General features: G+C 32.7%; 3 protein-coding genes and 1 pseudogene across 3 annotated transcripts in view; 1 reads left to right on the top strand and 3 right to left on the bottom strand.

The window, feature by feature from the left end:
- LOC125815550 (uncharacterized) overlaps nt 1–27,964 on the top strand; it is a 79,783-nt gene that overhangs the window by 37,501 nt on the left and 14,318 nt on the right. The gene's annotated exons all lie outside the window — the stretch shown is intronic.
- Nucleotides 6,180–6,800, bottom strand: LOC125814335 (uncharacterized). Its single transcript, XM_049493796.1, has one exon. It carries the CDS (start codon nt 6,798–6,800, stop codon nt 6,180–6,182), a length of 621 nt encoding a protein of 206 aa, XP_049349753.1.
- LOC125814324 (uncharacterized) lies at nt 12,198–13,480 on the bottom strand (annotated as a pseudogene).
- Nucleotides 21,857–27,914, bottom strand: LOC125815601 (F-box protein At1g70590-like). The gene is made up of 3 exons (XM_049495113.1): nt 27,192–27,914; nt 22,788–22,921; nt 21,857–22,381 (listed from the first exon to the last, which is right to left on the bottom strand). Exons 1-3 carry the CDS (start codon nt 27,757–27,759, stop codon nt 22,028–22,030), a joined length of 1,056 nt encoding a protein of 351 aa, XP_049351070.1. The 5' UTR covers nt 27,760–27,914; the 3' UTR covers nt 21,857–22,027.

The following is a 27,964-nucleotide window of genomic DNA, read 5'->3' as shown; positions in this document are numbered from 1 at the left end:
ATTTATTTATTTCTTTAAAAAAAGAAGAAGAGATATTAGTTAAAATAAATTAATTATTTTACTTAAGTTAAAATTTCAAAATTAGTCAAAATCATTTTTGTCAAATCGCCGGTCAACCGCAAGTTAGCGGGCAATTCGAGGGCTTAACACTTTCTCGGAATGTACATTTGAACTCGAACCCTTTTTCAATTGATTTTATCTGTTTAAGTCTTTTGAAAAATCTTGTATTTTTTCTTGATTTTTTACTAAAAATTAAGTGGCGACTCTGTCTTTTTTGGAAACCCGATTTCTCTTAAACCATAAGTTTAATCGGTTTTTTTTCAAAAACTCAGTCATTTTTCCTTGTATATATCTTTTTAAATAAAACACTTCCCTAAGACGCAGTGCTCATAAAATTCAAGTGTGATGATCTCCTCACCATTCAAAAGGTTGTGGTTGCTCAACATCTCTAATCCTCATGTGCTCATATAGCCTAGTCTCATGTGCCATAATTTTGCCTTGTCATCATTAGATAACTGCACTGTAGATGCATTAAAAGAGACAATAATGGTGCTTCCCGCAAGTGTGTAGAGGAACATGACGAACTTATGTAATAGTCCTCACAATTCCATCATGGCAGCGAACACGAATTGAACCAATGCCAACTATTTTACAAGTTGCATTATTGCCCATTATTAGGTTCCTCCACTTGTTTCATAGTTGCTGAACCAATCACTTCGGAATGTCATATGCAGAGTACAACCAGAGTCTAAGACCTATTTGTTGTCATAGACTCCACTATTGCATGATGTTGTTAGTACATAATCATTATCAGAATCATGTACTTGCTCAACAATATATGCACTCACCTTTTCTTTAGACTTTGACATAGGGGAATCTCGTTTAAAGTGCCCCTTTTTGTGACAGCCCCAACACTCCACATTTTTCTTGTTCACACGAGACTTTGATCTGTACTTCGATTTTCTCCTTCCCTGTTGGTTAGTACGACCTCTCACAAAGAGTCCACTAGCTTCGTCACCTTTGTCTCCTTCAAAATGCATCTGCACATCACAAGAGTTAAATTTTTGCCGCACTTGCTCGAGAGTGATAGGATCTTTGCTACACATCATTGAATTCTCAATATCACGATATTTTGAAGTCAATGAAAATACCAAATCTCATCATTTTTTATTCCAGCAATCTGTAAGTCCATCACAAGTTTGTTGAACGCATTTAGATGGTCCTGCAACAAAGTACCTGACTCCATTTTAAATGTGTGAAGACATCGTTATAACAACATCCTTGTTGTCACTGATCGGTTCTGGTAAAGCCCTTTCAGGCTTTTCCATAACTTTTTGGTCGTCTCCTCGGTACTTGTACTCACTTCACAAAGTACGTTAGGTGCAATGGACAATTGGATTACACTCAATGCATCTCCTTCAATCTTTTCTTTATTGGAATTCGATATCTTATCGGGGTACTTTCCGTCAATAGCATGGATTGAACCTTCCTTTCGCAGTAACGCTATCATCTAAATCTTCCAAATATTGAAGTTGTTGCGCCCACTAAATCTATCAATTTCAAACTTCATGGAACTAATCTTTACTTGTTCTTCCTTTTCTACTACAATGTATTTGCAAATACAAAAACCAAAGTAATTCTTTTATGATGTGGAAGTTTAGACTATGTTGCAACCACAGAGCATTCTCAGACAGAACCTTGGCTCTGATACCAATTGTTAGCGGAAACATGAAAATAAAGAACAAGGAAGAACAACAATATTTAACGTGGTTCGAATTAAAATAATCTTACGTTCACCAAAGAACAATTGCACCAATATTTATTTCACTCTACAAAGAATACAAGTGAAATACTACAAGAGAGAGAACATCAAATGCCTTAGAAGGTGAGAAGGCAAGTGAGAGGATGATTTGACAATGAATTAAGAGCTACTTATTTATAGGAATGAATTCTTCCTATTGATGTCATCCATGACATCACTATGTGTCAAAAAATGTCAAGGTTAAACATGTGAAACCATTTTATGGTTTACCTAAATTTCACCTACCAAGATACTATCTTGACTTTTATTTTGTACTAATTATCTTCCTACCAAATATTCATATTAATTTGTCTTCCATTGAGTTTGATTCCACAAGGACCAAACCAACTTTTTCACAATGATCAAAAGATTAAAGTAAAATAGACATTATACAGTACAAAGTGTTAAGATGTCCCATATCTGTAGAGGGATGAGAATTTGGTCTCCTTATATGGACTTTGACAAACCTCCCCTCATGAGCTAGCTTTTGGGGTTGAGTTAGGCTCATATGTCATATCTTTACATGGTATCAGAGTCAGTTCCATCCAATTTGTTGTTCATCTATGATGGACCCCCATTTAGAAGTGTTCACGCTCCAGTTGAGGTCTGGACGTGCGGGGGAGTGTTAAGAAGTCCCACATCGGTAGAGGGATGGGAATTTGGTCTCCTTATATGGACTTGGACAAACCTTCCCTCATGAGCTAGTTTTTGGGGTTGAGTTAGTCCCGGGTGTCATATCTTTAAATGGTATCAGAGCCAGACACATCCCAATTTGTTGTTCACCGATGATGGGACCCCATTTAGAAGTGTTCACGCTCCAGTTGAGGTTTGGGCGTGCGGGGGAGTGTTAAGATGTCCCACATCAGTAGAGGGATGAGAATTTGGTCTCCTTATATGGACTTGGACAAAACTCCCTCATGAGCTAGCTTTTGCGGTTGAGTTAAGCCCATGTGCCATATCTTAACACAAAGATCAGGAGAATATCTATTTTTTGAAGTTGAATGGGAGCTTGTTTTTCAAAAATAAAATTGTGTAAATAATATTCACCCAACAAATAAAAGAACAGTAGAATAATTTAACTACTAAAAGTAGAAAGTTAGGAACTAATGTTGAATTCAAAAATATATTTTGAAGGGGGAAAAAGGACAAAGAATTGGTATTTTACATTTACATAAAATAAATAAGGTGACACCTCTTTTTATTTGGGATATATTTACTATCTTTTTAGCAAATAATCAAAGATGCCTTATTTTTTTATTTCTTCATTATTATAAGTATCTTTACCTTATATATTTCTTTCTATATTATTACTACTAATCTCTTTTACTAAAAGAAAAAAATCTGTATTTTTTTTGTTTTTAATATTATCATTTTCTTTCTTTGTAAATTCTTCCGGACCTCTTTATTTATGTGATCTCTATTAACCAATAGCAATAAATATGCCTTTTTAGAATGGGTGATGTGACACCTTTTTTTGTTTTTGCTAATATGAATATTTATCTTTTTATTTTATTTTCCTCCTTATAAATAGCAAATTTTCAAAAATGCATTGTTTTGGTTTTTTTGGCCCTTCAAAATATATTTTTGATTCAACATTAGTTTCTCACTTCCTACTTAGTAATTTTTTTTCTCTTTTATCTTTTATTTATTGGGTGAATATTATTTACACATTTTCATTATTTTAAAACAGAAATTAGAGAGTTTGATATTTAACAAAAAATTAAGTAGTCCGCAATTCATGGTTACATCCATGGATTGGGATATGACCAAGCTAGTGATGACTATACGGTCATTAAGATTCCCGAAGAAAATGGAGAGGCACCCACCGAAATTCTCTCACTAAAAACTAAAATTTATCAGCGTTACTATGCTCTCGAATCTGAAATATGAATTATTTGACATTATTACGAGGAATATTTCATTGGCTTGTTTATTCCGTAGAAGGTAGCTTTTCTATGATTTCATTTAATATTTCAAATGGGGTGTTTGGAGAATTACCATTGTCGAAGGAAATGCCCTTGTCGCGTGACACAATCGACTCGAGCAAGGCATAACAGTGTTAGGTGGAATGCTTAGTGTAAATTTTGTTTGTATCCAGGAGGATGCTATTTTTTTTTATTTGTGGGTAATGAAAGTGTATGGTATGAAAGAATCTTGGACTAAATTATTTACAATGAGAGATAACAACGATTATTATCAAGTGGTGCTCAATTCTGATGGAATATATGGGGTTAGAACATTCAAAGAATCAGAAAGAAAGCATAGTCGTTAATAAGAAAAGCAGTGTAAAGTCTACAAAGAAAGAAACAATAACAACAACAAAATAGTGTGATAATTGAAACACAATACACAACATATGATAAGAACTACGAAGTTACGACTAGCAGTAGCACTAACAAGCATAAACCTACGCACGACAAGACAACATTACACTCCTACTAACCTTATATCCTTATAGTTTGAAATAGGCTTAAATCAAATGTCTTCCCATGGCACCCAGAAATATTTTGACAGACAAAAGGAGAAGAGAGCAATCAAACGCAACAAGTCCAGTGTATTCGACATTAATTTGGACGAAGAATCCTCAAATACTTGTCCAGAATTGGTGTCCAAAAGGGCATTAAAAAGAAAGGCAAACAAGTTTTGAATGAAGAAAGTCCAATTTCACCAAGTTTTGAACAAGTTTGGAATTCGTCTGAGTCTAATTCCGCATCTGGGGATAACTTAGATCTAACTCTGTAGCTATTCAAGATACAACACCAAAGATTTTTGTTTTGACAACATTTACCTTATTTTGAATTAAGCTTGTATGTAGTAGTTGTCAGCGTTATGTTTGTCTCTCTTGTAACTATTTTGTATTTTTCATCTGTGGTATGAATAACACTACATTTTCAAGTTTTCATAGTAATATATTGATCACACCCAATTATTGAAATACTAAATAAAAGAAAGAGTAATTCCTATACATAAGTGCAAGAAAATAATTCTAATAGTTGGGTATATCTTATTAAATAATTTGTATGCTGCCTGATTCTTTGTCATGAGTCAAGCACGTGAATTTTTTTTTTTTTTTTTTTTTTTTTTTTTGACAATGGTGGCATTGAAGCTTTTGAATGCACGAGCATGTGTAGAAGTATGTGACAATCTCATCTAAAAACTTAAGGTTTTCTTGATTTGAATAATTATGCCAGTTCAACAATATAAACACGAGAACGGAGGCTAACCTTTTGTTTATTTGTTTTATTTATATACGAACAGGCTGCAATGAACACATTGGATGGGATCATCGACACTGTTTCCGCTATTCTTCCATTGTTTATCTTATTGAAATCAGGGGCGGCTCAACGTAATTGGGGGCCTAAAGCGAAATTTCAATTCGCGGCCTAAAATATAAATACACTACATATATGTATTTATTCAAAAAAAAAAATTACACTATTAAGATGAAAATTATTAGTACTTAATATGATTTTTTGAGTTACTAGTTTTAGGTAAGATTTTATCAACACAACATTGAAAAACATCCTTTAAGTGAGACAATTATTATATGCATTGTTAACATAATGATATAAGTAATAAGTTGATAAATATTAAATAAAGATAAGAGTTAGAAGTTTAGAATCATAGAATTTGACTCAAAAAGTTGATGACTTGGTATATCTCATTTTAATATGCTTAGAGTAATGCTTGAAACTAAAATTTAAAAGAAATAAAAAAGAATTTGTAATTCACTTTGTTCTACACTTCTCATTGTTAATTCTTATTTTTAACAAAGTACAAAAGATGTTAAAGTAGATAAAATAATTTATTTTAAAAAAAATTATACTTTTTATCATAAATAATTAATTTTTCTATAAAAATTTTAACACATAATTTATTTTTGACAAAAATTTGGGGCCCCCGAAATTTGGGGGCCTAAGGCAAAGGACTTATTTTTGAAAGCATAGAGCCGGCCCTGATTGAAATCTCATGGTAAGCTTGTTATGGTTCCATTACATTATTTTCAGAGATGATTAATTAAATGTCTTTCTTGCACTTATTAAAATAGAAAAAGAATGTGATACTTAATCCGCGTGCTGGATTGACCATTTTCCAGTAGATATCAACGGAGAGAAATTATTTGAGCTTGACCGTTGGAGCTTACATTGGATTCCGAGGCTTCTTTCATTTTGGCAAAGTTATCTTGCCATTCATCTGAAATTTGTTTTTCGAGTCATCTATTTGTCAGAAAATGGAAAACGTGATTATATTTCGAAATGAAATTACAAAAGAATGAATTTTTGCATACTCTAAGAAAACATGTTTCCCTCATCCAAAATCAGAATTTACACAATATAACTTGTCAACACAAAAATCATTGTTGTTGTATCTTGAATAGCTAGAGAGTTAGATCTAAATCATCCACGGACGCAGAACTAAACTGAGACGAAGCCCGGTGGACTAGTGGAGTTGCATTAGTTGATGATGACATAAAATTAAACTGATAATTGTTCATGGGAACATAGCAATAGCCATAGCTTCCATCAGGAGGAAGTCTGTAGCTGATTGGCATTGCTGAAATTGGACTTTCTTCATTCAAAACCTCTTTCCCTTTCTTGTTATATTCCTTTAATGCCCTTTTCGACAACAATTCCAGACAAGTATTTGAGGATTCTTCGTCCAAATTAATGTCGAAGACACTGGACTTTTTGCATTTGAGTGCTCTGTTCTCCTTTTGTCTGTCAAAATATTTCTGGGCATGACTCGCAACTTGTGTTGGTGTTCTACTTGGCACAAACTCTTTAGCAATTCGAGTCCAATTTCCTTTTCCAAGTTTGTCCAATCCAATCAAGAACGCTCTCTGTTCATCATCACTCCATCTTCTTCCCTTACTATTACAATGACTAGTGCAACTCATCCCTCTTTTGTCACTTGTTGATTCTTCTCCAGAGGAAGAAACATTCTTCACACTAATTTCAACGCCAAACAATTTGATGGTTTCTTGGATTTTCTTTGCCATATTTTCTGACTAACTACTCTTTTCTTTTTTTGCAAATTGCAGAAAAAATAGGAGTAAGAAGTGTAGTTAGAGAAGCAAATGCCCAATTATTTATTTATAAGCGCTGTGGTATTTCCTAATCTGTTAGGACGACTGAGGAGCGGAACAAATAAGGAAACCGCGTATCTACCAAATAAGGAAATAAATCAAAAGTAATTACTCCATATATTATTACTACTTAAAAATATTACCATAATATACTTTTATTAAGGCAACAGTACAAGAAACAAAAGTTTAACTTATTAAAATCAGGGAAAATAACTCGATATACCCTTCAACTTGACTATCTAGAACTGATATATCACTTATTACAAAAGTGTCTCATATATATACCTTAGCATTATAAAAGTAGCTCGCATATGTCACTCTGTTATAAAAATGATACACATATTATTTTCATCTAACAGGAGTGAAAAAATAATTTAAAATTTATTTTCTTATTTTTTATTTTTAAAAACTCTATGTAGGGGTGTATATGACATTTTTCGCACATGAATTATTTTTTGAATTATTTGATCATTATTTGAGTTTCTTATTCTAATTTATTTCAGTGTTTTCTTTTATTCTTTAGTTAAAAATATGAGAAAAAGAAAGAACGAAAGTGTGAATGAATGACATACCACAGGCTGCCTCATCCTCTTTTGGAGCAAAAACATGGTTACACGTTTCCAGGTGAGTTGAAAGTAATGTCTAAATTTTGGTTTTCCGACCTGCGAGGAGCCGGTTATATATGGATTCACGCAGAAATTCCATACTCAAGATTCGAATCAAGATCTCTAATTAAGATATTTCAATATGAATGAAGTTTGGATTTTCATGTGACAAGAATGAAGGGGACTATTGTGCTAAATTTTTTCAAGAAAGTCAAGGTCCGAAGGTGTATTTGTAATCTCTTTTTCTTTTGTTATTATATTATTTATGCTCTCTTCTTTTTTTCTTGATTTATTATAATTTTAACTCTTTGAATACTTCATGTATTTTATCATATTACTAGTAAACTGAACCGCGCTTCATGCGGTATATTATATTACTTAGAGTCGAGACTTGTTCCCTACTAAACAAAATAATTAAGGAAAAAAAATCTTAACATTAAATTGACACCAAGAGAAATCAATTTTTTTTTAAATGATATAATAATGGTGTAATATTTTTAAAAAAAGTTTAAAATTGAAATTAGCATACCAAAGCTTTTAATAAAGCATTATGCTCTCTCCTAATTAACATCAATTCAAACACAATGTCATTTATGAAAGAAATTTATTATTATTCAAAATAAGTCAAAAAACTAAATGGAATATATTGTTATGAAACTATAAAATAAGAAGAAGAAAGTAGAGAGAAGAGAAGACTTATTATTTCTATTGAGAGATGATATTACATTGAAGAGGACCCCTCTATTTATAGAGAAAATCCAACTTGATCCCCATATAGGACATTCACTATAATACAAATACTTTATAACATATATAAAGTATTCACAATTTATTAATCAAAATTCATACACATAAAGAAATAGTGAATAACCTTATTTTGATAACCCGTAATAATCATTTACAAAATTTCATTATCGACAACTAATTAAAATTCATTAAAAGAAGGTCCTATATTTCCATAAAACATTCATGATTCTAATAATTTCAAATAATTATAATTATCATCGAAAAAAATAAAATTCTTAACCTAAACAACTTATGGAGAAAGTACATTTAATTTTCAAAATTCTTTTTAATTTTCAAATTCAAATATTTCAAGTTTTAATTATTCACATTTAATTTAGGTTCATACATTTCTATATAAATTTTCATCACTTAGGAGTTTTAAATCTTTTAAAGTACTTGATTTTCGTATACTTTTATTTTTGTTTAAAAAAAAGTAAAGAAAAAAACAACAATTCAAGAAAAAATTAATTCTTTCTGTATATATTTCCAAAAATTATGATGCTTCTTTGTATATCTTTAATAAATCTAATTACATGTACATTTTTTTAATACTTTTTATCTTTATTTTTTCCTCACCCTTTTTCACTTTTTTCTTCTACCCGTTCATTTTCTTTAAAAAATTGTCAAATATATGTTCTTACTTCTTTTTTTGCAACTTCTTAATAATAAAGATAAGTAATCAAAAGATAATATTATATAGTTTCAACATAAGAAAATAAAACAAAATATAAAAATAGCACATAAAATATATTATAGAATATGAAGAGGTATAAATATTATACACATTAATTATTTCAAAAGGTTAGTGAGATTAATTAGAAAAAGCAATTGGGTAAATAGCTACTACATACATAAAAAAGGAAAGTTTTTTTGATTTCTTAATTAGTAACACAACACAAATTTAAGATTTTCTCAAAATCAATATTTTTGTTTTTACACCATAAGTCCACTTACGCTTCCATTAATTAAAATTAGAACTTCAACTCCTCTTTTAGGAAAGTTCAAATTCCATTACTTTACTAATAGAGATAGTAGATGGAGTAAAAAGCTAAATCCATCTGCATCAAACAAAGAAATATAAGTTAGATTGTGTCTCTACATTTAAATAATTGAATATCATAAGCAGTTTTCAAATTCCAAATGATCTAATAAAAAAAAAAGCACAATAAAATAAATAGAAGCAGAAAAATATTTTTTTTCAATTTAAAGGGTAAATATAATGACCTTTTTAAAAATTATATTCAATACCACACGCTTCTTACTGCAGATGCCATAGTCTGAAAAATTTAGCAAATATCAAGTAAAAAGCACTCATACATGAGATTCAAAAGTGTAATCTATTCACAAACAAATTTTATCAGTATAGAAAATTAGAAATGAATATATTTAGATATGCTAGGAAGATGACACATACAAATAAGCCCAACTTAATATAATCCACACTAAATAGCAGTAAGAATTGTTGTGGTGAGGTAAAGCTTTTGTCTTTTTATATCCTAATTTTGACATGGTAATGCACATTAAAACTGGAGAAATTGAAAAGCCAAAGGTTTGGCTACGTGGGTGAAGCAATTACTTGGGCTTTATTGGAAATTATTATTATGTGGGCTTACTGGTTTTTTTTTGTAAAGGCTTTAATAACATAACTGTTAGGCATTAACATTACCGTTAGTAAACATTTCTTTTGTTAGGTTTTTCTTAAACTATTTAATTAGTACAATATTATGGATTAAAAAAATGAAAAAAATGAGAAAAAAATAAATAGGAATGTTGGTCATAGAGAGGTGTCACATCACCTTCTCTATATTCAGCTTTATATATATATATATATATATATATATATATATATTTCAATATGAAAGAATTTAGAACAAAAAAAAATGTGTGTGAATGTGAAAAGGCTCATTTATGTCATCCGTTAAAAGTTTGACTCATCTATGTCATTACCGTTTAAGAAAAGGCTCATTTTTGCCATTATTTTTTAACGATGATTTTGCAAAACCATTTTTACACGTGGCCAATTATAATTCGGTCATGTCATTATTATTTTTATAATAAAAAATCAAAATTCTGAACAAACATTGAATTAAAATAACTCACCCAAGTAAAGACCCACCCAAATTTTAAAAAAATCCCTATAACCCATCAGTAACCCAATTTTTCAATCCAAAAAGCCCTAAGATCCTTCTCGACCCTCTTTCACTTCTTGGGCGATTGGATGAGTTCTAACACATTCCTTAACCCTCAAACTTAATTCTTCCATTATCATCTCCTTCAATTAATTTATTTTCTAACAATGTATGAGGGGTCGAATGTCTCTTCTAGTTCAAAGAGGAGGTGCTATTATTGTGGACTTGAAGTCAGTTGATTCACGGCGTGGACACCAAATGGATGTTACAAAATGTATTTGACTGATAACAACTTCAAGAATCTAGCTACTGGAGATGTTGTTGACAAAATTCGTGTGTCATTAACACATGAGGATTTGGTTGGGACTACAAATGCTGAGGGTTATTTCGAGATTTCACTTTTCCACGGAGATTACAAAGCTATTGTTACTCATCCTACGATGGTGGTTTCGTCCTTTCACCACAATTTAACAGTGATGCCTACTACATCTGAAAGTAGCAGTGAAAGAGTATTCAGTTACAAATTCATGGCTGCTTGAGTCAAACATGCCATAGGGATTATGTGTTGTAATCTATTTTCTTTTTTGTGTGTTGCATTTCAGTGTTTTATCATTAATGAAAGTCAAGTTGGACGAACGAATTACTTGTTTTCTATTACTACTATCAATATACTTTCCACATTACATTTTAGTTGTCATGTTGTGCTAGATATTCAAAAACTATAAGGAAAGTATTACAACTTCCAACCTTCTTCATATCAAATATGATTAAAAATACATCTTAAAATGTTGGTTGAAATTTATATTGTTTGACTCTCAAAATTGAAATTTATATTGTTTGACTCTCAATATTTCGTGAGCTACTCAGTCGCTCCAATTATCTTGGTCGATCGCAAAAGCTTATCCATCCCTCCTTAATCACAAGGGAATAAATCTACCCATATCATGTCCTATCGCAGAGTGTTTAAAGGATATCTTACATCAGGGTTTTAAAAACAGTGCCCAAAATAAACAACTTTGCTAGAGAACTGCTAGAGAAACATATCAAAATGAGATTAGAAAGCACCTTAATCTGCTGTATAAATTCCAGAGTTGCACTTCACCATTGACCAACTATAGAAAGATAACAGTAACATGCACCAGACCATAGACATTGTCATACATGCATCTAACAGAAATAATGACATAAGACCGGAGGATAATAATCACAATGCATAAACAAATTCCAAGCTGTAGCAATACAAAAACTCATTGCAAAGAATTGATGTCAACCTGCACTAAGGAGATACACTCCATCATTGGTCACTTTTAATCCATTGACAGCATCATTGCAAGCAATTTTTCTATGCAGAAAAAACAACAAATCTATAACACAAAACTTCAATATCAACATACTGCATAACCTAATATTTCAACAATCTAGCACCAATTGTCATCCTATTACAAAATTGGTAATTGTCATTTTAAGGTTAAACTAATTGTAATAACAAAAATCACATGTCAACCGCTTTAACCTTTAAAATGTCTAGGCATCACAAAATAAAAGGTTTAACCTTTAAAATGTCTAGGCATCACAAAAGAAAAACAAAACAACTTTCATATTTCAGAAGAATCGGGGGCTGGTTCCCCTTGACCTTTTCTTGCCATCATCTTGTTACGTTTTTTCCTCGCGTTATTTAGTAATTGATTGCATGTAATAGTTTCCTTTCCTTGCCAAGTTATCTTTGTTGGTGAATAAGGAAAGTTTGTTAGAGTTGACACCCTAGTTGCATCTCCGGTGAATTGAATTCTTCAACCACCATCTGATGGTGTCATTCTGCTATTTCTCATGGCCAACAATGTATCAGCTTCAGAGATGGTTTTTGGCCTCAATATTGGGTCTTCATCGTCATCAATATCAAGTCCATAAGAGTATCAAATTGAGTTCGAAAGGTTGATTGTTGAGATGGTTGCGTACCAAATTCAGGCTCATAATGGTTGCTTCTTGAGGCATGGCCAGATTGTTGTGTTCCAGCTGATGTCTCACTAATTTTTTCTTTGCCTTTGCCTTTCTTTGAAATCTGTTCAGCCCCTTTTGCCTATCAAACAAAATAATGTTAACTCATATTTCTAACTATTGCAGTCTAAGGAAATACAAAGCTATAGCAGTCCCAAAAACTGAAACAGTCACAACAATTTCAGTTTTCAAATATTCAAAATTGAAGTCTAAAAAAATGCCCAACTAAAAGCAGTCTTAACAACTATTCAACTATTTTTGTTCAACTAAAAATAGTTCCAACTATTGCAATCTCCAAAAATACACAATTAATGCAAGTTAAAGATTTACCTAAAATAAGAGAATAAGTTAAAAATATACTTTATAACAACCTCTTGCGTTGTGATTTTGTTCCCCACAATTACTACATGTCATTATAGAACCTTTTCTTGATGAACTCCATTCACCTTTTCTTTTTCTTGCTTCATTTGTTGTTCTATCTCTTTTCTTCTGGGGTCTTCCAATCGTTTTGATCATATCAGGTGGTTCCATTGCATGAGCAGGATCAACATTCCAAAATTGTATTCCTCTAACAGGTTGCATTTTATGTTTGTATGTCAGCAAATAGGCTTCTTTACTGTAAAACCAGTGAATTTGTGTCTCTGGAACAACTTTCTTATGCATAAATGCATTAATGGCATAAGGGCAGGGAATTCCAGACAAGTCCCACAATCTGCAGGTGTATCTAATATGCTCTAAGTTCACATTATGCCTATCATCACCTTCCAGACACTTCATAACCATAATCACCATTAAAGTTCACAGTGCATCCATGTGTTATTGCCCTATAATCACTGTACAACTTCATGCATTGTGGATTGTATTCAGTTTTCCAATGCCTAACTTTGTCTTCATTTTCAGCCAACCTAGTCATAACCTTAATCCTTTATTTCCTCCAATATTTTAATATTTGGCATGCCTCTTGCTTCTAAAATCCAAGCATTGAAGGATTCTGTGAAGTTATTGTCAACCATTGTGTTCTTACACTGTGTGTCAAAGTAGGCTCTACTATGTAGTAAACTAATGACAAATCAGACATTGTAAAGCCCGAATACCATCATCACCTTCAACTATGTAGTATCTACCAGATGGTCCAGCAACTAAGAGTTATTTCACTTTAAAATAATCAAGCTCCTTTTTAAATTCTTCACACAAGTCTTTGTAAGACAACAAGTCTGGATCAAATTCATGCCACATATGCATCAACTTCTTAGTGTACAATAATTGGGGAGAAAAGACCCACTCACCCCCATAGTGAAAAAGTATTGTTACTTTAGCAATCATTCTTCAGTAATGTACACATGCCAAAAAAAAACAATTGAATAAATGAGGAACCAGCAACATACAACAATAAAAATATAGTCAATATGATGATTGAACTATCCATAATAACATAAATCTAAGAACAAGAAACAAGTCTTGAAATTAAAATAGCGAAGCAACTTGTCTACGATTCATGTCAAATTACTTGATGGAGGGCAAAGGGAGAAGGATTAAAGGAATGCAAGAAACTGAATAGTATAGTGTAAAATTTTTGTAGAGAATACATTTCGAAACCACAACAAAAAGGAACAAATAACATCATTAAAAGACAAATTCTAACTAATAAACAATGATTCCCTTTATACTATTGTCACATAAAAACCCCCAAATCTAACATCTGAATACTATTCGGGGCCACAACAAAAAGAAATAAACAAGATCATTAAAAGTTGAGAACTTTTAACTATAAAATAGTGTTAAACCATTTACAGAACAATCATAAAAAATCCCTAAATTTGACAATGAATACAATATGGGACCACAACAAAAAGAAACAAACAAAGGTCATTAAAATTCAAAAACATTACCTATTAAACAATACATTTACACATACAAAAATAACAAACCCACATGACTTAGAACCCCATATGTACACTTTCTTGAAATCCTCTACCAACCACATTAAATAAATATTTAGTAGTAATATGTAAACTAACCTCTTTAAACTAATGAGATTGAAGAAAGATCAGTAAATTCGTCGGAGAAGGAGAAGGAGTTGGTCGTCCTTATAGAAGTGAAGAAACTTCTTTTCTTAGTTAGGGTTTTTAGATTAAAAGTGAATGAAAAATTGGGTTACTGATGGGTTATAGGGATTTTTTTAAATTTGGGTGGGTTATTTTAATTCAATGTTTGTTCAGAATTTTGATTTTTTAATATAAAAATAATAATGACGTGACCGAATTATAATTGGCCACGTGTAAAAAATGGTTTTGCAAAACCACCGTTAAGAAATAATGACATGAATGAGCCTATTCTTAAGCGGTAATGGCATAGATGAGCCAAACTTTTAACGAATGACATAAATGAGCCTTTTCTAAAAGTTCGATGACATATTTGAGCTTTTTCCTTTTTTTTTAAAGATGCTATAAGGTCATGTTGTACTAATTGGGACATTTGCTTCTCCAACTACACTTGTTGCTCATTCTATTTTTTCTACTATGTAAAATTTGCAAAAAAAGAAAGAGTAGTTAGTGAAAAAATATGACAAAGAAATCCAAGAAACCATATAATCGTCTGGCGTTGAGATTATTGTCAACAAAGTTTCTTCCTTTGGAGAAGAATCAACAAGTGAAACGAGAGCCGAGAGGGATGAGTAGTTACTAGTAAGGGAAGAAGATGGAGTGAAGATGAAGAGAGGGCATTCTTCATTGGATTGGACAAACTTGGAAAAGGAAATTGGACTCGAATTGCTAAAGAGTTTGTGCCAAGCAGGACAATTGGGGAATGGGGAGTTGTGGTGAGGGTGTGGGATGATGTGGGGGTAAGGGAGAGTGGTTTTAGGGAGGGGGAGGAAAATAGGGTAGTGTGATGCGTGGGGTAGGGTAGGTTAATTATTATTTTTTAATTAAATATACACAACAATAAGTAATTAAAAAAAAAACTAAAATCATTAACTTATTTATTAAAATAAAATTAATAAAATCTACATTTTATATATTTACTTTCTTCTTTTTAGTTTTCTTTTTTATTTCTCATTTATTTCTTTCTTTCTTTATTTTTCTCTAGTTTTTTCCTTTATTTTTCTCCTTTTTCCACTTTTTTCTCATCTATTAGTCCCTTTTATTTTTTTGTATTTTTTATTTTATTTTGAATTTCCTTTTTTTTTTATTCCTTTTCTTATTTTTACTCCTTTGTTTAATTATTTTTTATTGTTTATTATTTTTCTTCCTTTTCTTTATGATTTTGAAAAAATCAAAAGCTTTACTTTCCCTCTATCTATATGAGGGATAGAAGAGTAAAGACCTTTTGGTGTCCCCTTCGGTTAAGAATTGAGACTCACAATCACTACCCAATATGATTTTCTCTGATGTCTTTTTTTGTTCATGGTTTAATATTCTGGTGTCCTAGGATTAGAGGAACCACATCAATCAATTCTGAACTTGATGGTTAAACTCTACTACAATGACCTCTATGAGGAGATCATGCAGAAAAATAACTTAGATGTCAAGATATTACAAATCTTAAGACCTTTTACAATGTGAAAAACAATTTTTTTGTGTATATATATTGCATATGTCCCTTGCTTTTTTAAAAAAATAAAACTGGTGTAGCTAAGGCTCCTTTATTCAAATAAAATATTTATACTAAGCAGATCCAACAGGATCCAAAATTATCAAAAAGCCAAGAAAAAACAAAATAAAATATCCAAAACACAACGAAAATCCCTGACCCAATCCATTAAGGGAACCGTCTTGCAGGATCCGTACCTATATCCTAAAATTTAACAAATCGATCTATTTATCCTATTTGGACCATGTGGCATTCAGAACCTTCAAATTCTGGATCCGTCTTTGCGTATCTATATCCTAAAACATGGGATTTGCTAATCTTGTCTCCTTAATCTCTCTTCCTTGTCGCCACATCGAGCTTCTTGATCATGGCTTTTCGCTTCTATATGTTATGGATCATTCACACTTTACCTAATTTTCATCAATTTTTCTTCCTTTCTCAGCTCTCCGGAGTAAGTATCATTTCTTGTGATCTGTTATCTTCCCTCCCCCTCCCTTGCTCTTCTCTGTCTAATTCTTGTTCTTCTTTGTAGAGGTACAAACTCTGGTGGAATCTGGAATTTAGTGAAAAATCATATTACCAAAGGTTTGGGAACTCAATAGTGAATATCAAATCAAAAAACGAGTTGAAACCAAGCTCAAATCACCAGTTTCCTTGAAACCCAAGTTCTTGAGAATATTCAAAAGTCTAAGTTCAAAATTAGCAAATAGGTGGGGAAATCTTAAAATAAATAATGAGTAATAAAAAATGGGGAGTTAAAAGTTGTTATCCAATCGAAGAATCTTGAAAAATAGCTTTAAAATTGCATCTATTGAGCTTCCAAAGTTCAAAAATTGTGAAATGGAGATGAAACCTGATTTTGAAAAAGAACACTTTTTAGGTCAATTTAACTCTTCGCCATCGTGACCCCACGCCTTGCGGTCACAATGAGCATTGATGGTCAACCCTCACAATCGCAGCATAGACCACGCGATCGCGATGCCTGAGGACCTAACCCTTTGCGATCACAACACACAACCTAAGACCCTTATGCAATCGCAAGAGAGGAATCCGCTATCGCGAGAGAGGGATCCGTGATCGCGATGGGAAATTAAATAGACAACAACAACATTAGCAACACCAAGGCTCAACAAAATTCACTGAAAAGACTCTCGAGATTCATTCGGAATTCTGAACACACAAACCAAATATGCTACCCAACGAAACTCGATGTTTCGGACTCAATGGAACCATCGAAACACAGATTTGAGGTCTCCTTGACCCGAAACCCATTAAAGTCACAATAAACTAACTTTCACCCAAAAATATCAAGCTTCCCTCAGAATCTCTGAAAATTCAACCAAAACCTCACATATGCTAAAATCATCCCCCAAATCTAATGAAATAGTCAGATATTCAATTCGAGCATCCGAACTCCGAATATTGACCAAAGTCAACTTTTGCCCTAATTATACTTAAACTTCCAACCCAAGGGCTCACATCCATGAAACGACCTTGAAACTAAAGACGACCACACTCCTAGACAAATTTCCACATTTTGGAGTTGTTGGGACCGATGGAATTCCATTCCAAAACTCATAGCTCCGGTTGTTGACAAAAAAAACCACAAATAAAACTTTATGTAACTAAGTATATTGAAGAGAATTTTGAAGCAAATGAATAAATAAAAAAAAGAGTAAATCCTACAGAATAAAGATTATAATTAAATAAAATATTTTAAGTGCAAGAAAATAATTGGTGCAACTTTTATTTTCCTAATCGTTCAGTTAGATTCTAACGGTAACTAAGGATTATCGCTTATAAATAACTTGCTCTCCAATTGCGTACTCATAATTTGACAAAAGTGAAAAAAAAAAGAAGGGAAAAATCAAAAAATGGGGGGAGAAAAATCATAGCATTAAACTATTTGGGTTGTGATAAGTAGTGATCATCATAATGAAGATTCAGGATCAAGAATGACGAGAAGCAGATGGACTGAAGAAGAAGACAAGGGTGTATTAGTTGATGAAAGTGAAAATTCAGGAGATCATTGAAACAAGAAAGATAGATGGAGTGTGGATGAACACAAAAGTTTCTTGATGGGATTGGGCAAAGTTGGAATCAAATCGCCAAACAGTTTGTGCCCAGTAGAAGTTCAACCCAAGTTGCCACTCACGCCGCCGAGACTTTTTTTGGTAGACATAACAGGAACAAAGCAGCACTTAAACGCAACATCCTTCCTCCTAATGAAAGCTATGCCAATGTCAATGTGTCATGATCAACTAATGTCCATAGCAATGTGTCATCATCATCTAGCAATGCAGCTTCTGACCAATCTCAATCTGATCGTTCTTCCGTGCACAATTTCGATCTAAAAAGTTAGACATAACACCAATATAACACCTCTTTGTTGGACCAAATTTGCATCTCTATTACAATTTGCATGTAACTGTTGCTATATTTGCTGATTGGGCTTGTGAATGTAGCACTTGTCAGCTTTGTATCTCTATCTCATTTGAATAACTCCTTTATTTTATTATTTTCAATTTTGGCAGTCTAGTTTTGGTGATGGTAAAACAAAGTCGTTTTTGTGTTTGGAAAAATCTTTTGCAATAATCAAAGTAAGGACCCGCTTCGGTCTTACAAACTTAATCACTTACTTGTTGCTTGCTTCAGAAACACCCTTTACTTGAGAATTCACTTTTATTTTCTTACTTGCTTTGTTTAAGCACTTACTTACTTGGTTGGTTACAACTCAAATGAATCACCTCTATTTATAGCTGGTGATGGAAGAACCTAGATAAGAATGAATAGAACATTTCTAGACTTTTCTCTCTAGGATACTCATTCTAAAAATCTTTCATTATTTCTTTACATCTTCGGAATTTTCTAGATTATTTTCGAAGTGTTTTGAACATTAGTTAAGTTGGTGATGAATTCTTAACACAGTCCCACTATTAGGCAAAGAAGCTTTGAATCAAGAAAGTCCAAATGATATTGTGCCTCGTGTTTCTAATATGTTTGTTGCACCAAATTTTGGTTCATCATCTAGCAATGCAGCTCCATACCAATCTCAATCTGATTGTAGGGGAGGAGCTACTGTAGCGAAAGGGGGTTCGGACGAACCCACTGGCTTTTCCGTAGATCCTATATTCGTATTAAAATATCAAATAAAACGTACACATATATTTCCTGCGAACCCTCTAGCATAATGAGGCGGGTGGCCAAGTGGTCTCCATGCACCCTGTGAAGTCATTCAATACGCGCGTAAATTGGCAAATGATAATTTATATTTTTTTAAGCAAATACGGAAAACCGGTATAGAAAATTGGCAAATGATAATTTATATATTAAAAAAAAACAGAAAAATGGTTAATGATAAAAATAAAAATAAAAATAGTGTTTGGGTCATACGCTAAAACAATATCTAACTATTAATTTCTACTCAGAGATTAAAAATTTTTTAACCGAAATATATTTTCATTGATTCTACTCAAATATTCAAAAACTTTAACCCAAATTTATTTTCAAAAGTTAGGATTCTAACTTTTATTGTTGATCTGATTGCTATCATCCGACCTTTGCCCTTCGATATGTACTATGTACTCTCGCCTCTCCTTTTTCATTTTTTTCTTATTTGTTTGCTTTTCCACCGTAGAATTATCTATTCGAAAATCAAATTTTAATATTTTCTAGGGTTATCCCACATATTGATAATTGATCATAGTGAATAATTGTTATTTGCTTTTCAAAATTTTAACTTTTGAAGGTAGTAATGGTTCAAGGTCACAATGAAACTAGTAAAAAATATATTTTAGGTGCGAAAATATTAATGGTGAATTGAATAATTTTTTCTCACTTAAAATAGTATTCTAGATTATAGTAAAAATGTTCGAAATTTATATTAAAAATTATTCATCTTTCATTAACAATATTTTAGAACTTTAAATTAAATTACTCAAATCTTCACATTGTTAAAATAAGTTTTTAGAATAACAATATCTAAGGTAATGCTTTCAAACATGACAAACATCTCATTAACATAATTTGTGTTTTGTGAATTTTAAGATCGTTATCCTTTTTAAAATTTAGAACCCACAAGCTTGAAATTCTGACTCCGCTTCTGTCTAATCATCCTTCCGTGCACAATTTCTATCTAAATAGTTAGACATAACACCAATATAACACCTCTTTGTTGGATCAAATTTGCATCTCTATTACTAGGGGTGTACAAAACCGAATCGAAAACTAAATCAAAACGCAAACTGAGTCAAACTAGAAAAAAAAATTGACTAGTAGTTTGGTTTGACTTGGTTTGGTATTGAAAAAAAAACCCGATTATATTTGAGTTGGTTTGGTTTTAACTAAAAAAAAAACAACCCGACATTATATAGATAGCTTTAAATTTTTATTTTATACATAAAACTATTTACTTTGATATAATTTTTAAATATTTCTTATACTTTTTCATTGTTTTATCTTTTAATATATTATTTCAAGTTTGAAACTTAGAATTTTGAATGGTCCAATAAAAATTATAGTTCATAAATGTTGGTAATTATAATAAAGCTTAAATCAAAATCAAATTAATACTAATGCAAAAAGAAAATCAATTCAACACTAAGAATGACAATAATATCGAATATTTGTTCTTTAGTTTTACATTGGTTTAGACAATTAAAATACGTAATCTAATTTTAATTTCCTTTAATATTTAGTCATGTAACTATACTTATTAAACTTATTTTAGCATGATTTAAAACTTTTAAATTATGATCATTTTCACTATGACTTATTAATTTACAATATTTGTTTTATGTGATTTCATTATTATTTTTTTGTTGGATATTTTAGTGTCATTAATCATATCAAATTTGTGTTATTTTCTTAAAAAACACCTTGTATTTTGGTAGGACTAAAGAAATATTTGAATTACAAGTAAATTATATGTTTGTATGAATACTTTAACGGAAAAACCCGAAAATCCAAAAAACTCGAAACAATCCGAAAAAACCCGAGGTTGAAAAATCCGAGTTTTATTGGTTTGGTTTGGTTTATAAATTTATAAATCCGACACAAATAATTTGATTTGATATTTAAAAAACCCGAACCAACCCGACCATGTACACCCCTATCTATTACAATTAATTGTTGCTCTATTTGCTGATTGGACTTGTAAAATGTAGCACTTGTCAGCTTTGTATCTCTATCTCATTTGAATAACTCCTTTATTTATTTTCAATTTTGGCAGTCTAGTTTTGGTGATGGTAAAACACTCTTTTTTGTGTTTGGAAAAATCTTTTGCAATAAGTCAATTCTATTTTTATGTTTCTCTTCCCTTAAGGATTTTTCAAAGTGTGTCGTATGCATTTGTTTAGTTCAGTAGAATCTTAGAATAGAGCAACTCTGTAATGTGAGTAAGCACGGAATGAGCTAAACAGAAGTTGTAGCAATGTACTAAAAGAAGTCGAAGTCGAGGTCGAGCCGAGTGCGGTCATCCCTTATAGATTTTTCAAAGTGTCATTTACATTTGTTTAGTTCAGTAGAATCTCATAAAAGAGCAACTCTGTAACAGGAACCTAAATGTATTCAAGGATGTACTCGGGACAGGCACGAGTAGTGGGTGTCAAATGGAGGTTGGGCTAAATTTTGGCATGTCAGAACGGGCTGAGTTAATAAATGACTCACTCAAAATTACTTGAGCTGAAATGGACTAAAAATGGGGTAATAACCAAACTCACGCAATTCTTAGTAAGTTTTAATTTTTTTATAATTTATTTGAGTATCTAATAAAAAAAATTCGCCTATACTACATCTTCCATGAGAGTTGGTACCATTTCTAAACAACAAATTGTAAAAGCATTATTAACTTTCCATGAAGTGATAAATTCAGCAGAAACCATAAAGAAATGGCAACTTTTAAGGAAAAATATTATTTACAAGAAAAACTATGTATATTTACACTTTGTACTTGAACAAGTTCAAAAGCAGCATGCTAGAGAAAATATGCTTAGGCAGCATTAAGGCTGGAAAAAACAACAAGAAGGAGACTCAATCAGCGAGATGAAGAAGGCAAAGGACGCCAATTATCAGCAAGAAGCATGGCTCTATCACGACAAGAAGTGGACATCTCTTGAAGTATAACATACTTGACGTGATCAGCTGCTGTCTCACCAGCACGAGTGGCAAGCTCCAAATATACAACAGCTTTCTTCATGTTCCCTTCGGAAAATAGACTGAGTCCATGCTCAAACTGGGCTTTGCTATGCCCGCGATCAGCTGCTCTCTTCATCCATTTCCTTGCTAATTTGTGAGATTGAACTAAACCTTCTCCAACTGAATAGCGCATTGCTATATTGTACATAGCACGGACATATCCACCTTCTGCTGCCTTCAGAAACCACCTTACCTGCATTTCACAGGTAAAGTCATCATAGGAACAATCCAGTCATCTGTATAGAAAGACAAATACGGATAACTTTTTGTTTAACCATGATCGTGAATTTAAACTTTTAGGTCCCATGGAGCCAAGTTTAGGACCATTTTTCACAGTGCTGCTTCTTGGGGGTACGGTTTTTAAATTTCCAGTTTGTGTATGATAAAGAATCCCCTTATATTACCTAACTGATAATGCTAGCTGCTCTGGAATTTATAGATTAAATCTCGATTTCAATCAAATTTACTTGACAACTCAGAAGTCTGAAATTCCAGAACCTTAAAAGTATGATATGATCTAAAATTTGAACAATGTTAATCAAAGTGATATTGTACGTCTACTACAAGAACATAATGATAAAGCAAACAAATTTTCATACCGCTTCACGAAGATTCCAACTCGGGCCACGATTTTTATGTAAACAAAGGGCAAGTTGGTACTGAGCTCGAACATAGCCTGCAACTGAAGCTTTGTAAAGCCATTTAATAGCCTCCTCACTGTCCGGAGGGTTAGCTGCATAGAGTAAAGTGGTCATTACTGCATAGAGACACAATAACCAAAAGTAATGAAAATTAATGCTAAAACTTGTAAAACAAATGCTTACATATAGAATGCAAATCAAACGCTTAGTTTCTGTAGGTAGCATTGGCAAAACGGATTTGAAAAACAAGTATCCATCCATGACCCAACCGCCCAATTAAAAATGGTTGGATAATGATCAAATATCCATGTTATCCATTTGAAAAATGAATATTTCATGGATAAATATGGTTTTTAAGATCCCAATCCTTCCAAACCCATAAAACCTATGGCAAAAAGGGACTTGCTCGTCGCTACCCAAAGATTCTCGTAAGTTATGTAAACAAGATTTAGCATTTCATGTTTTACCATTAGTGTCGACTTTCATATTTATTTTTTCTTTCAGTTTTCATTTTTAACTAGATGTGATCATATCCTGTGTAAGTGTGAGTTGTATTTGACAATATCTTGCTTCTGGTGTTACTCTTTTTTTCCCTCACTATATTGGGTAAACCTAGTATTACTACACTGAAACTAATTTATGCAGTCCAAACTATTGAACCGATATGAATATCAAAACTAACTTAAAACCTATACCAGACAAAACTATTTAACAATAAGCACTGCAATTGCTTGTATTCTGTTTAGATACTTAATCCTTTCTTCAACTTCATTTTTGTCTTAGCTAAGTCCTGAAATTTAAATATATTTTCTTATCTTTAGTTACTAGTGTCAAAACTTTTCCCCCCTTTGTATGTTGCTTATACTAGTTAATTTCCTCAACTTTCACCACTTGACCAATAGCGACTTCAGCACTAAATTGTATTTTTACTACTTATTTGAGAATCTTATGTCACTTACTGATCTAATATATAATTTAACAAACTACTAACTGATGGTCCATCATACTTAGTTGGTTTAAAATGGCTTGCAAACAGTGTTATGATTATCAAAAGCGAAAAGCGCAAAAAAGCTCTAAGGTTCGTTGGCGCTTTAAGCGCAAAGAGCAAATAAAGCGTGGATTTGAGGAAAGACGCAAATGGAGAAAACATACAAATATATATATGCTTAGTCCAACACTAATAATTATAAAGCATTATTAACAAATATATGGACAAAGAAATTGATTGTTTTTATGAGAAAGTGAAATATCAATGGTTTAGTATCGCCTCTTCAGGAAATGCTCATTCACAAGGAGAAGTATGTCTTAGAGTCTTGATGACGACACTGAAGCGCACATTAAGCGAGGCAAAGTGCTCAACACGTTTTGACCCTCGCTTTAGGGCTTAAGAGAACCTTTGATAACACTGCTTGCAAGTTATGATTATAAAAAGTCCTATCCTTTCCTATATCCCGCTATAGCTCTTTAAACTATTTTCGTCTTTTCAGTTACTATTGAAAAGTCCCCTGTTTCACAACTTTCTTCCACAAGCTGACAAGACCCATCCAAAGTTGGAGACTTTATGTTTCAGAAAACACATTTCCCCCACCCCACCCCACTAACCAACAAAAAGAAACAGCTTCTTGAACGTTTCTCTTTTTGATTGTTAAAGGTAGGTAGCTTCTTGAGCAAATAGTGAAATGCAATATAACCGTCCTTATCAAAATGGGAAGGTAGGATATTTTATCCGTTCTTTTCTTTTCTAAGCCATGTTCAACTCACCCATATCCGATTCTGCCCACCATTTGTGAGCACTAATGGTGGGTGCTCTTAGCGATCACATGACTTCACCTATGTAGACCTATAATGATTTAAAAGAAGTAACATTTCACCATACTTGATGCATAACGGAAACAACAAAACACTATTGGCAGAAGCAGAACCTACTCCTGTTCACAGATACAATCACCAGAGGAATCATAAAAAGAAAGGACAAATAATCATAAAATGTGTTGCTGCCTTCAACGTTTCAGGATAAGTGTTGCAGAGGCCTTCCAACAGTCTGTTTGCTTTCAAGTTTCCCTACACTTGCACATAATGGTTCTCTTGGAGAAGTGTAAACTTCACAATTTTCAAGTGTTGAAAGGGGAACTTGCAACCAATTAAATTTTATGAGGGGCACTGCATAACCTCTCCCAACTATTAGTACTAGCTGTTACCTCCCCCCTTAAACTATATTTTCAACAACAACAAATCCAGTGTGATCCCACTAGTGGGATGTGAGGAGGGTGAGATGTATGCATACCTTACCCCTACCTTGTGAGATAGAGAGGTGGTTCCGATAGACCCTCGGCTTAAGAAAAGCGTTAACAAAAATAGGTTTGACAAATACAAAAGTAAAGGCAATGGTAAACAAAAATACTATAAAAAAGTGCTGACAGCAAAAATTGCAAAGATAACCAAAGTAAAAAACAACAAAAGAAGTAACAGAATTGAGCCACTAATATTTATCCCTTTTGAAAGTATTTACTCCTATGAACCTGATGCATACAAGCTTTCTGTTTTTGGAAGGCTTATACATAATACATAGCCAAAGGAATGATATTAGTGTATCCATTACCTGACAAAATGATCTTTTTTGGTAAAAACAACGATCCTTCCCTTGTGTTCGGTTTACAGCGGAAACCCTAATATCTAGAGCAGAGGCGTATCCAGGATTTTGAGATGATGGGTGCACTATTATAAAAAGGTTAATCTATGATATAAATTTGATCGGTTCGACATTTAAGTTTTTATTACTGAAAACCGTTAAAATTTTAAAATTATAGGTCTAAAATTAATTCTGATATATATATATATATATATATATATATATATATTGATGAATTAATTAAAATGTCAAAAGTGTTACCAATTACCACTTAAAGAAGTGTTATCTAATTTTAGAAAGAAAAATAAAACAAGATAAATATAAAATTCAGATTTCTAACCTCGCGGGTAAAGGTGCACCCAGTCATAATTGCATGATACTCCAAGTGTGGATTCACACATCTATATTTCAATATTTTTTTAAAAATATAACACTACTTTATATGATCTCGGGAGGGGACCATGGGTTCAGGTGAACCCGGTGACCTCCCCTTAGATACGCCTCTGATCTAGAGCTTATGGTCTTAAATTGATAAGTATAACATGACGCAGATAAGGTGTTCTAAGTTAGAACCATCCTCTCTCACAGGAAAGAGAGAAATTGTTCGACTACCTCCTAACCCTCTACCCTAATCCTTGGCCTCCAATTAATTTCCTTTCAATTCATTATAATGAATTTTGCAGCTTATTGGTTAACTGGTGGCTTGTGGCTGTACTCCAGAACCACATTCGATGGTCTTTAGCGCATGATTGATATGAAAGAGATGGTGCAGAAAAGATATCAGGAAGCTATGGGGACAAGATGTTGTAAAGGAAGTTAAAAGAGAGAAGAGCCAACACCAGAGACATACAAATATACATTGCATTTACCAAAACATCTGAAAGCACCACTGGTTCAATAAAGATAAAGTTTGCGGAAAGAAAAATGAACAACTTGAATCACCTCACCCTCCTACACCAAATCTTTCAACGTTGGATAACACACCTCAATTACTGATAATGATTAGAAGGGGCATCACAACAAGATTTGAATGTTAAGTAATAAATAAATCAAACAAAATCTGAAGCGCAAATAACTAGTCTCTTAAGTCTTAATGCTGAACATGAATTAAAAAGGACATAACATAAGAAGCAAAAGCATAGACCTCTAGACACTAAAACGTGGATGGCTAAATCAATCCCACAGTTAGTAATGTACTGACACAACTAAGGCTGCTAAATCTCGTATAGACCAAAAAAATTGTGCTCATTTCGACACAAAAATTTACCATCTTATTTATTTTCCGGAACATATAAGGTATTCATTTCATTGATTGCACCAACAAGGTGCCTAATTTGTATAACATTTACTATTACTAAAATACATTATCTATACCACAAACCGCCATTCTTCCAACCACCCGATTATATTCTATGCATTCACTTCACTGGTAGGATCGTCCTGCCAATTTGATTTTTTCCACTAAAAGATTAGACTTTGTAGACTACTCAACTACGACTATAAACTACGCCAAGTATAAGCAAACTTGTAATTATGTCACCTTGCTATATAATGAAGATGAATGGTGATATATCCACCTAGAGTCTACCATAAGATTCCAGGGATCTAACGACAAAACTATAGCCCTCTCGAAGGAATCTTTCAAGGTGAAAGGGCAATACTTTATCCTAATTCACAGCTAACACGCCCAGTAGAATAATTCAATTGGAAGAGCAAAACTGAGAAAAAGGTACCTTGCAAGAGGCAAATCCCCAAATTACACTGACCAGCAGGATCACCAAGTGCAGCTGCTTTTCTGTAAAAAGCAATCCCTTGTTCCTTCCTCCCCATTTCCCAATAAACCAATCCAGCATCCACCATAGCCAACGTAGACCCAAGAGCCGCACCTTTAAGGAACGATTCAAGAGCCTTATTCAAATTAGGTGTCACCCCTCCACGCCCATGCTTAAACCGCTTCCCATTTTTAAGACACAACATAGCTTCTCTTAAGGGTCTTAACCCATCACACCAAGACTTACATACTTGTGAAGCCGCACGTAAATTAGGCAAAGTGAAATTAGCAGCAATTTTCAATAGCACATCGTCAGGAAGTTGTGAAAAATCTGCGAAATCTTGATTTTTTGGATTGATTTGGAAATTATAGATTGTGGGGTTGTTTGTTAATCTTGGATTATCATTCTTCCTGCCATGTTTTGCTTTTCCTATGAATGAAATGGCAGTGAAACGAGGACCACCGTCCGATTTACACGGCCATGTTCTTTGATTCATTTGGGATTCAGGTGAAATCGCTGCCATTGCCATTGAAATTGAAAGAAATGATAATCGAATTTAGCACAAGATTTCGAATTTGGGAAGGCGACTGCTATTGAAATGAAAATGAAGCTGTTCAAAAGAAGAAATGAGAGGAAGGGGTTTCAGATTCTTGAAATGGAAAGGAATAATAAAGAGAAAGACAAAAGGTTGAAGCTTTTTAGCACAATGTTTGGTTATAAATATAAACATATAT

This window comes from Solanum verrucosum, unplaced genomic scaffold, assembly GCF_900185275.1.
Source record: "Solanum verrucosum unplaced genomic scaffold, falcon-dt-bn FXZP01000085.1, whole genome shotgun sequence".
Lineage (NCBI taxonomy): Eukaryota > Viridiplantae > Streptophyta > Magnoliopsida > Solanales > Solanaceae > Solanum > Solanum verrucosum.
Note: the sequence above shows the minus strand (reverse complement) of the source record. Positions and strands in the feature narration are given on the sequence as shown.